At 42.5% G+C, this 12,257-nt stretch overlaps 1 protein-coding gene across 2 annotated transcripts in view; it reads left to right on the forward strand.

Moving 5' to 3' along the window:
• The window catches only part of LOC105901808 (potassium voltage-gated channel subfamily KQT member 2), a 36,779-nt gene extending 28,137 nt beyond the window's left edge, over positions 1-8,642 (forward strand). Inside the window, exons 12-15 of one of the 2 annotated variants that reach the window (XM_012829305.3) lie at positions 3,495-3,603; positions 3,793-3,924; positions 7,580-7,703; positions 7,869-8,642. In XM_012829305.3, coding sequence (XP_012684759.1) covers positions 3,495-3,603; positions 3,793-3,924; positions 7,580-7,703; positions 7,869-8,606 — 1,103 coding nt within the window. In that variant the 3' untranslated portion in view covers positions 8,607-8,642. The remainder of the gene's footprint in view (positions 1-3,494; positions 3,604-3,792; positions 3,925-7,579; positions 7,704-7,868) is intronic. The other variant, XM_031568033.2, reaches the window with a different exon arrangement.
• Positions 8,643-12,257: the final 3,615 nt, after the last annotated feature.

Consider the following 12,257-nt stretch of genomic DNA (forward strand, 5'->3'; position numbering starts at 1 on the left):
TATGCATTTATGTATCCATGCGTGTGCTCACTAGTGCACTAGTCTTTCTGTCGGTCCCCTAAGACATCTTGCTGAGTCCGAATGCAGTCGACTCGGTCACAGATTCTGGCCCTGGTCTGATCTGGATCGCTACCGGGTTTGGACCCGAGTCCTCTGCTTGCCATCTTGTCCTATAGAACAGGAATAATTAGAGGCCTCCTGCTGGAGACTTGTGCAGCATGTCAGCATAAGCTGCATGTCTATTACAGTCTCCTTAACACAGTTTTTACCCCCATATTTCTGTTATCTGAACTCTTTTTGCAGCAAACATGAAGTTTAGTACAAAGTAGTAGGTGTGTAGTATTTGAACATTTGCTGCTGTCAACAAACCTTGGTGCTGACAACACAAGACAGGAAAATGAAAATAAACAGCGTGGGTACTTTTTAAACTTTTAAACTGCGTTTGCCAGCTAAAGAATCTGGTTCCTCTATATTCTCTGAGTCTGTGAATGATAGGAATGACTAGAGACAGGGAAATCATGTCTAACCCAGGCAGATGATTTTACTGATAGAGAAGATTTTATTTTGCTGTAGTAGAATGGGTTACTGTACTATAGATAATATCATGACAAGCACATGTAACTCACCTCCTGTGTCTTGCCTTTATAATTTATTGACAAACAACACCATAGTCTTTCACATGTTTACTACAAGTGCAGTCTCGTGTCAGAGAGGGTGTTGCTTATGTTTCGAATAGAGTTGTGTGTATTCTTTTCAGTCAAGCATGAAATCGCACATTTTGTCATTCATTATGTTATTCATATACTCACTCAGTGCTCAGTCAGTAAGATGTGGTTATGTGTTGTGGTTTATTTTACTCTATATATGTATGCATAGGGCATGCTTACTTGTATCATTCAATCTCTCATTGATGTCAGCCATTTAGTATTAATTGTATACATTTAGTGATAAAACGATTACTGTTACATATACAGCTGTTTTCAAAATCATGAATTGCTGCTATTTTTCATTCAAATGTTATGATTTAGCATAGAGAAGTATACACTTGTGATTGGCCTGCATTTAAGACCACGGGACATTCATTTCATCTGATTTCGAGTGTATGGGCTAATGGATTTATCAGTGTGTTTCTCTGTGGTAGGTCAATTATCATGATTTTGAAAACCAAACGTTGTTCTCTCCATCAAATGCATATTAACTTTAATGCCTGGTTGTCTTTATCTTATATAGTTTATGTCTTTAGTTTTTTTGTTTGTTTGTTTGTTTTACTTGCAGATGTCAATATATGGTATATTCCTCTCCTGAAGGTACAGCAAGGCTTTCTAATGAAACATTACAAACAAGTAGAGGTCAACTGTGTCCATCCACCCTTATAAGCTGGAGTACATCTCGTATCCGTCTCCAGGCAGCATTGCATGCTGTAAGGGCTAATTAGTGTTACTGTAATGCAAACCACATTTTGCAAACCAGGCTCTCGTCTTTTACCAACCAAGCTTTTTACTGCCTCAGTAGGCCCTTTCCACTCAGTCAAATGGCTGTCTTTGGAAAGAGATGCATTTCATCAAAAAGCCCATAATTGCCAAAGGACCAGCACTCATCTGCTTGTGCGTCAGTCGGTGCAGAGACAAAGGCAAAGCTCTCCTGTGCCTTCAGAGAGTTCAACTGCTTCAAATATTCCAAAGAAAAGTCCTAATGAGCTGACAGGCATTGCTGCACTTTTTTTATACGTTTGTTTCTTTTTGTTCTCTTCTGTTGGGTGATTGTAACTGTTTCCCAAGGATCCTGTTTTATTCATTGTTATCATTTCTACCAGCCTATGTTAACCAGCCTTTACTTTCATCTCTCCTCTCCCCTCAACTCTTTGCAGCAATTGAAGGGTTGATCAGTAAGAGAATATCGCATATCTGCTGGGGGTTATGCCCACCTAAGCAAGCCTATATGTGAACCCATAGAGGCCGTCGAACTGATAGAAAATGCATGTTTCAGTTCTAGAACCATTCCATAAGCACATGGCAGGGACCATCATTCCATGAGTCTGGATCTAAGACCTTGGCAAGTAGACTGAAATCAAAAGCCGTGCACTGTAACCAACATGGCTGCTGCACTTGCATGTAAAGAAAGACAATTAGTTATTCTCTGAAGAACCTCTGAATCCAAAGTAGAACCCTTTAAGCCGGAACCGCCGACCTCTGAAACTGTGCATTCGTCACAGGCTACATCTTTGTCTGGGCTAACTCCATACACCTGCGGGGGTGCACTTTGATTGGCAGTTTCAGGGCCCTGCGGTTCTTCGTGTCATTGAGAGCACGATCGATAAATGCCACTCTCCCGTGCCACGTGGTCTGGCAGCCGGAGACAAAATTGGGCACAGCGGGTTGACACTGTGGCCCAAAACTGGTCAACACATGCCAGGTAACATCCCCTTTACAATAGGTGTTTGCATGGCTCACATGAAACAGTACTAACATCTACCATCACCCCCAAACACAGATGCACACACACATATTTCACAGGACTGAAAACTTTTATTTAATACCATAGTTATTTTATTTCTGTACCATAATTATTTTGAAGGACTGAAAGAGGAACATCATCTGCTGAGGAATATCAGCACTACTTAAATTAATTTGGGTCTGTCTACCCATTTGGTAAATCACATTTGTAGCCTCAGAGTACCAAGGGGAATTCCCCACTCCCCTACAGATCTGTGTATAGACAGCAAATTCCATTATCCAACTTATGAAACATCATTGTGAAACAGGCATACATTTTCCCCCTTTTCAGAGAAGACTTGCAGTGAGTGAGCTTAGGTCAAAGAGAACACTAACCATTTATGTCAAACAGGAGTCTGCCCATTCACCAAAAAATTGGGGTCTCAGATCTCTGCTTGGATTCATAGGAATACTTTGTATTGTCAAGCAGAAATAGTTTGACACCTTGCTCTGCAGTATCATAGATCAAACAGCATTATTCTTACAGTTTATACCTCCATAACCTGACGGTGGAATCCTTGAGATCAGTTGTACTGTCATGGTAGTTTTAACAGTCTCTGTGACTTTAATAGATGTGACAGCTAGGGCCTCCTACACCCATGGCCACATGTGCAGGGCAAGTGAATGACACTCTACTTTTGGGCCACAGTGACCACACATTTGACCCTTAACCCCCCTCTGAGCCATCTTCCTGCCTTCCTCCCTTTCTGACTTCCTTCCTTCCTGCATCAGACCGTAGTTGCATCACCTAGCCAATGAGATGAAACGGCACTGCGCATTAACCTGCCCTGATCTAACACGGTGTCCAATGGCACACTCCTTTACTGGACTGGGCTATGCAAGTTAGTGGCTGTGGCTGGCCTCTGCTTGGTTTCATGCCAGACACCCCCCCCCCCCCCCTTTCTGATACCGACAGAGTTGGTAAGGGTGAGATTTATTGGGAGGGGCGCTCTTGTGTGCACTAACCCTGGAGGCCTGTTGTGTTCGTGTCGTGTTTTCTAGAAGCAAGCCTTCCGGGGGAAGATATTGTGGATGACAATAAAAGTTGCCATTGTGAGTTTGTGTCTCAGGATTTAACGCCCGGACTCAAAATCACCATCAGGGCTGTGTGGTAAGCAAAATCGACGAATGTGCAAGCTCACATTTTTTTTTCCCGTCCATGAATGTGTTTTCTACATCCTCCAGTAATTGCCTCTGCACGTCACATTGCGATGTAACATTATGCTCTATTATGCTACGTTTAATTTAGGATTGCCAGTCTGCGACTGAGTTAATGAATGTAAAACCTCTTTCCCTCCAGCATAATGAGGTTTATGGTCTCAAAGCGAAAGTTCAAGGAGAGTCTGAGGCCGTACGACGTGATGGACGTCATAGAGCAGTACTCGGCCGGCCACCTGGACATGCTGGCCAGGATTAAAAACCTGCAGTCCAGGCAAGACACTGAGCCCTGGCAGGCCCACTCCTTCTCTGTATTACCAGTGCCTACTTTCTGTTTATTCCCATTTCTATTTCTACTGTTCTATTTCTCCTCTATTCTCACCCTCACTCTGTGAATCACTGGTTATCACACTCAGTCTGACACCAGGATACTGACACATGGCATGTGCCACGTACCGCTCCCACACTCTTGTCTAGTATCCATGATGTTTGTTCTCAGCAGTGATGCCCTACATTTTCCACCCATGTGTCGTCCTCCTTAACCACTGGTGGCACAAACTACATTTCCCACAAAGCTCATATTGTGAAGTACTGTGGTCACAGTCATTTTGTGGTGTTTTTATTCTCATAAACATCTTGTGCCAAAGTTCATTCTTGACACATACTGTGCAGAACTCATTCAGATGTTCATTGACACTAGTTACCGCCCGTTTTCACAGACAGAAAGATATTAAAGACCTTGGGAATGACATAAGCCCATTCATACTAGACAGGGGAGTTTGTTTAGCAGAGAGCATCTTATGAAGGCATCTTATGAAGACACGTAGGCATTTAGATGTTTTACCATCATAATTGAATAATCGGTCATTTTACTGATAAAACCCAGCTACATCCCTTTTGCATATACTGTAGATGGTTCCACATATATGCAAATATATTCCTACTTTTATAAGTCATATGCAGAAATAAGACTGATTCTCTTTATGGACCAACCAACTACAGTACCGCATGAAATAATGTCAAACTTTTTATAATTGATTGATGATAATGTAAGGAAAAGAAATGTACCAGGAAAACAGTGATTCTGCTGTTCAAATTGACGTGTCTGGAATATATTTTCACCTACTTGTCCTGTGTCTCTCTCCCCTTTATGGAACCCTTTCCCTTGTATACCTACTCCTTATGTGTCTCCGTCATTATTCAATGTGCATCTGACCCTGACGACTAGTCTGGTCTGTGTTGGGTCACCCTGCCCTGTGCCGGTGTCTTCTCTATTTGCTTTGCCAGGATAGATATGATATTGGGTCCCCCTGGACCCTCCACCCCCCGCCAAAAGAAGGTTACAACCAAAGGAACCAAAGAGTCACCTCAGTTCTCTCCTAGGTTAGGACCCCCTAGACTGCATCCCTCGCCCTCGCATTGGAGCATCTCTCTCTCTCCCTGTACTGCTAATGGGGAGGCTAAAAGAAAATTGCCTGCAACCTTTTTTTGATTCAAGCTATGTGACTGATGAGTGGGAGAGCTGTCATTTTTGACTCGATCTGCAGCTCAGCTGCAAAACAACAGAGCTTGTCGAATGGTTGTGAATTGAACAAATCAGAACCTACCTCATCGGTAAATCAAATTATCTATAGCGGAGCAGACATCTCAGACAAGCCCTTTTCCACTTCTTATTAGAGGGCATACCGTATCCCTACATCTGACATTGGAGTCATATGCCCTCCATAACAAAAACAACCATTATTTCATCAATGTGGATAGCTTCATCTCAGGGTCCAAAGTAACAAAGCCAAATCTGTCTAATAGGCCTTTAATTTACTTCCTGAATTTGGTTGAATGCAGCCGAACCTGCAGGAGCTCTAAATCTGTTTTTTAAAGGGCCTCAGAAATGGAGAGATGTAGCTCTGGATTCAATAACTGGATATGCATTGATCACCCAGATTAGATCATCGTTTAATATTGGATGAAGAAGTACATGAATTGCTTGAAATGCACATGAAATTAAATTGTGCCACTGTGTCCATTTTTTCGATACTGCAGCTAATGTAGTAAATATATGATATTTGAAAACTAGTCTAGCTGCCAATCTGTCTTCATGTAAACCTTTGTGAGCTGTGAGCAAACAATGTAACCGATAAGCTAATTAACTAATCTATATGGTGAATTAGGTTTGCAAGGTGCATACTAGCAACAGGCAGGTAGCCAGTCATATAGCTGAACAAAAAAAAGGTTGTGCTCGACTGCTTGCAATGCTTCCAAAGACAACCTCAGAAAAATATTATCTATCAACAAGGTGCCAAAATGCATCTGCAATTGTAGAGCAAAGGAGGTTCCTATGACGGAAATATAACTGTCGCATTTCACCACGTCTCTTCTGCACGCTGGCATGAAAGATAGTTTAGGGACGCATGCCACCTGGTGCACTATGCCCATTAGATCTTGAGACCTTTCTGCAATCATTGTGTCTTCTGTTATAGATTCCAACCATGTTTTATATACTTACCTAAATGCTGTCTGTACATTTCAAATGGTTATTTCTTTGGCCAGTTTATTACAAAGCACTGGGCATTGTCCTTATGAAGAGTCCATTTGCAGACAATCTATTTAAAGTTCATAAAAATCTAACTAAAAGATATTGTCTGATACTACATGCTCCATCTAGCATACATCAATTGCAATACCCCATTATAGCACACATCAATTATTAGTAAATCTGAATTTGAAGTTGTGCTATCATTACTTCATTAGCTTTCTATTAATAGTGCATCCATTAGTCTAGTCAAGGGTATATTTTCCATCAGTGCACATCACTGGCTTTGATTGAGACCAACACCACGATAATAACGTGTTACTGAGTGATCATAATGTTTTCATAACCAGAAAATGGAACTGCTTATAACCATTCATAGCATGAGAGGGACTGATGACTAAACGTTATCGGCTGGAGCTGCAGAAAACACTCCAGCAGGTAAAGGCCAATTTGGTGGACTGTCATTTGTCAGAAGTTGTCACGGGAGTGGTTATAACAAGCACCATTATATGCTAATGTTAACATGATGTGTCTTCAGTGACACGCGTGTCCAGCACTTCAGTGTAGTACATATAAAAAAACACATGTTATATGGCCATGACCTCTTTTTCTATCTCTATCCATCCCTCTCCCTTTCTCTCTTCTGTCTCCTGATCTCCTCTCTCTTTCTCAGTGCCTGCACTGAACTCACTCATCCCATTGGCAACACAATGCATGCACCCATACCCACTGCCATACCTTTTGCACTGTGCTGGTAAAGGTGAAAAGTGTGCCAAAGTGTGAGGAGCTATTCTTCTCCATAATGTCACTCTACACTCTAAACATCATGACACAGGACACACACGAGGACGCTGCCATTACAATGGGCTGATGAGTACAAGAATGAGAATACTACCTGTAACCTGTAACTGCCAACTGTAGGTCTGTCCTCATCTTAAGATCACACGTATCAGTGTTTTTCATACAGCACATAACAGACTAGCTTGGAGACTGATGGGCCTCATCTCTCCCTGTAAATGACCTGAAGGGGTTGGTATGCTGTAGGGCCGCCACAAGATTTTAATCGAACTCTACATTAAATGGAAGTAGTATTATACATAATGACAATCACGTTCCTTTCATCACATATAACCTCTGTAATCACTCTACAGAAGACAGTACATAACTTAGGCGTCACAGCCATTACACATACCTAACGACTCCATAATAGAACACATTAATTACTGCAAGCTTTTGTCACCTTTGCTGTACACATTTCCAATAAAGAAAACTCAATGTTGGATGCAAAAACATTATAAATAGTGACCTGACTTTACAAACAGGACTTGCCTGACAAACTGTGTTTTTCCCGAGCGTTTTCTTTATTCTAGATGTTGTACCTCTTTGCTCTGCTTGGTAGAGTTGACCAGATTGTTGGTAGAGGTCCTCCAGCGGCAGACAAGGATCGTCCAAAAGGGACCACTGAGGTGGAGAGTGCAGAAGATCCCAGTATGATGGGAAGACTGCTGAAAGTGGAGAAGCAGGTATGGAGGAAGTGCACTGAACTGAATGTCTGTAGAACATGCTGAAAATGTATGGTGATTATGCTTTATCGACAAAGAACTTGCCTTTGGCCTCACTTGAATCTGAGCTCATGCCTTAATGGTTTAGGGCTTGCTTGATGGTATGGTTGTTTTTCCTCATTACAGATCATGTCGATGGAAAGAAAGCTCGACTTCCTGGTGAATATCTACATCCAGAGAATGAACATACCGCAGTCAGAGACTGATGCTTACTTTGGCTCCAAAGAGCCTGATCCTGCCCCTCCCTACCACAGTCCAGTAGACCACCTGGAGAAGAATGCCTCCATCTCCAAAATCATCCGCTCCAGCAGCTCGGCAGGGCAAAAGAATTTTGACCCCCCTCCCACCACCAGTCTCAACCAGTCCCAGTGCCCCCCCTCCACGTCCTGGCACCTGCACCCCCACCCGGACGGCCCCCAGCGCAGCCAGGGCGCCTCGCCTGTGGGAGACCCCTCCCTGGTGCGCATTCCACCTCCCCCGGCCAACGAGCGCTTATCCGGCGGCCACAACGGTCACAAAGGAGGCCACCACTCTCGGGGGGCCAGACGGAGGGATGAGGCCAAAGCCAGGGAGGCCCAGGGCTTGGCGCAGGCAGAGGGGGAGAGTGACACCTCCATCTCGATCCCCTCCGTGGACCACGAGGAGCTGGAGCGCTCCTTCAGTGGCTTCAGCATCTCCCAGTCCAAGGAGAACCTGGAATTCCTCAACAACGACTACTTCAGCAACGTAGCCCACTGCTCCAAGGGGCGGTCCTACATCGCAGAGGGGGAGTCAGACACCGACTCGGACCTCTGTGCCCCCTCGCCACACTCCGCCACCGGGGAAGGAGCGTACGGGGACACAGGCTGGACCGCTCCCAAGTAAGCCAGCAGGATGAGATGCCTTTGATGGGAGAAGATCTGTGAGAGCCACCTGGTCAAATGTGAGCGGTTGGTACACTGATCTGTACATTACCAATGCCTGTAAACTGTCCTAGTCGGACATCAGCGCCCTAGCCATGGACACTGCCTGCTCTGGCTCCTCCGTGATACTACTGGGTCAAGAGTCAGGATGTGTTCCAACGACTGATGCCAGTATGCAGTTTCTGTGCCCAACAAAAATTGAATGGCTTCTGCCCTTGACTCTAAGGGACAGGGAGAGATAAAGAGGCTGGTTTTTACGGACAAGAAGAGTCTGTCTGCTTATCATACTGGGAATGTCTTCTTTTACACACACACACACACACACACGCAATCATCTGAAAATGTTCACAACTGATTGTTTTTGAAACCATTCCAACGCAAACTCCTCACCTTCTTCTCCATGTGAATGTATCGGTACATGTGACGGCTTAAGAGAATGCCACCTGTGGCTAAGGAGTTAATGTATCTCCTCTCTGATTTGCCAGGTGTTGATGATGTCCATGCTCTTCTCATTTTCTAAAACACAGGAAATTCACTTTGATGCACTTCAAATGCAAACTATCCTCAAGCTAACACAATTTTCTAAAATGTGCATGTTGATTAGAACAAATATTTCAAATAGAATGTATATTTACAATTAAGAATATTGGGAGAGGTTAAGAAGCATAATATTTTGTTGACTACCTTTTGAAGGCAAATTGGTCTATCTCTTTTTTAGTGTATACTCAAACTATATAGAAATTGCTGAGAATGGATACACCTTTGTCATACAACACCATGCACCTGTATGCTGGCACACACACATACACACACACGCAGGTGCATATACATAATACACATAACATACACATAACTGTATGAATATACATCATCCATAACATCAACAGCATATTATGCATTTACCAGTTTCATTGCCACTAATCAATCACTTCTAAAACATGACCAGGAAGTGGTGGATGTTTGTTACTGTTATTTGTTACTGTCAGTTGAAATTCACTTTAATTTCATTTATGGCTCTTCAGGTGAGATACTTTCTCATGCCCTGCCCTTTAAGTGATCCTGTTGGGCAAACCATAAGCCCCAAATGTCTAAGTACACTGTCAGTTTAACTACGCTTTCAGCCTTAAGAACACCCAGGCCAATGGTAATATATGGTGCCACGAAACCAAACATGATGTGAGACAATGACAACAAGACAAAAAGATAATAACAAACTAAACAGCCAAGATAATAAAAATCATCGCTGGCAGGGAGGGAGAGGAATAGAGCATTGTGCCCAATTAGACGCCTCTCTCCTCAGCTGCTAATGGCTGGCATGGTGTTTTTAAACGAGTCTCCATTTGCCCAGGTACTCCTCGCGAACAAATCAGTCATTAGTCAACAGAGGGACAATCTGTTCAGCGCCACATTCAGGGGAGAGAGTGAGAGGACAAATTAAAGCCTATGGTTGAACACAAAATACCTACATTCATAGCAGCAGCAAATACAAAGGTCGGACATGCAAGCTAACATAGGTCATTTTATGGTACGTTTTCACTAAGGCAAGTTAATTGTCTGATTGACCATATTTGTGAAATACCGTTGTATTAAAGGTACTAAACTGAGACATTTATTTGTTTGCATTTTAAAACACTGTGCTGGTATTTATCAATTTGCTTCACTGCTGTAGTCTCTGTAAGCCACCTGGACGTGCATTGTACAATGCCATCAAACCTCCAGTCTCACAGTCTTACACCATTGACACTCTTCACTGACAATGTTCAAAGCAAAAAAATCTCAACTATTTTCTTTCACATGACAATAATAATTATAAAAAAAGAACAATGTAACTGCATGCTTTACATATTATATGTGATATTAAATAATTATGTTATCTTGGTCTGAAACATACCAGAGCGGAAGGAAACTAGGGACGGCAGGGATCTTGACGGTTATAATTGTTCTTTGAGATCATATCTGGCACTGATAAAATTAGTTTTTTAGTTATATTGCACCAAAGTTCATATTTATCTGACCAAACAATTGATTTGCTTTTAAAACTGCTGTTAGAGGATCAGACTACTTAGTTGTTCTTTAGTCAACTGATTTGCTCAGTTCCTGAACCTGTATTTGATCATCAATATGTAGACAGTTCCTGGAAACCTGCTATAAAAAAATCCTTTGAGGTCCATACGAGAAAGAGAGAAGACAAATTGCAATATTCCATTATCTTCACTTTTTGCTGGTTTAAGTCATTTCTCTAAGATTCAAAGATGAATGCTACCAATGACTTATAATAAGATTTAAATCTAGTGCTCAACTCACCATTGCTTCCTTAGTCCAGCTGTGTGATTCTCTGACACATACGTAATACTTTATTTGGCTACTTCCATTTGCACTACATCTTACGAAACAAATGGCCTCCTGGTTTTTTAATCCATGGTCTTCAACATTATGCCATGGAACAAAATGTATAGAATCGTTTTGCCAGTGTTGACTGGGCTTTTCCTTAAGCCCAAGCTCAGACGCACATATGCCATGACTGTAGACACTCATAGATTCATTTCGCTACAAAGATTATTTTTGGTCTTCCTTCTATCTCTTCAGAGTTGCGTCACTCCCTCTGTTTTTCAAATGACTTCCCACCTCTCTTTAGATTATTTTCACACCACGCCTCTAAGGACCGCCACCCTAAGCGAATGCCAAGCGGGCCAAATGGGACCACAAACTGACCAGGGAGGAGTCACACATCTCCCACCTAGTCTGTGAGAAAGACTCTAATGCTGATATCAGTATCACCTTCGAAAGCAAATCACTTCGTAAACTACACAAGCCCCGGCATAATAATGGCAGAATCAAATGTGCCATTCACCAAGTGTACTTGTGGATGAGAGAAATTTACTTTGGGGCAGGAACATATGGTCTGTAACACTCAAATGATGACTGATTCTGTCGGTATACCAGTGGCATGCCTTTCGCAGACTTTTTAAGTGGCACCGATTGTGTCACTGGATTGGCAAAGTCTTTTCGTTTCAGAATGGGAAGGAAACCTTTGGTGCAACCTGTACGATCAGGGAACATAAATGTTTTTTTAATGAATCCTGGAAAAGTGCACAATGAAGAATGCTTGTTAGGTTGAGTTACTTGTGTTTCTGTTGTTTTTTGTTGTTGTTGTTTTCTCAGTCTTTCAATTTCATGTATATTGTTCATCACAGCTGCCTTTGCTTGCTTATAAGGACTGACTTCATTTTTCCAAAGATGATATTGTATTTTGCTAAAAAAAAAAAAGAAAGAAAACAAATTGCCTTGGATGTTAGTGCTGTCTCTCGGATGCTCGGCTTCATCCATGTGTTTGTTTTGTTCTTTGCTGTCCATCATGGCACTAAACCCTCCTCTTGAATTCACCTTGTGCTTGTGAATGTACCGTACTCTTGAATGCTGCCTCACTCTAGCTGTTCTGTTGTGTGGGCCTCCCTGTCCCCAACCAATACCCACCACACTGCATGTACACTGTAGACTTTCACCAAGGCCAGAAGGAGAGCAGTCACCCATAGGCAGCCTAGTTTCTCGAGTCCCAACGGTGTCTCACGGTGGTTTTGTTTTAAATCGTTTTGCTCGATTTTGTGCAAATCAG

Source organism: Clupea harengus, chromosome 5 (assembly GCF_900700415.2).
Source record: "Clupea harengus chromosome 5, Ch_v2.0.2, whole genome shotgun sequence".
NCBI classification, from domain to species: domain Eukaryota; kingdom Metazoa; phylum Chordata; class Actinopteri; order Clupeiformes; family Clupeidae; genus Clupea; species Clupea harengus.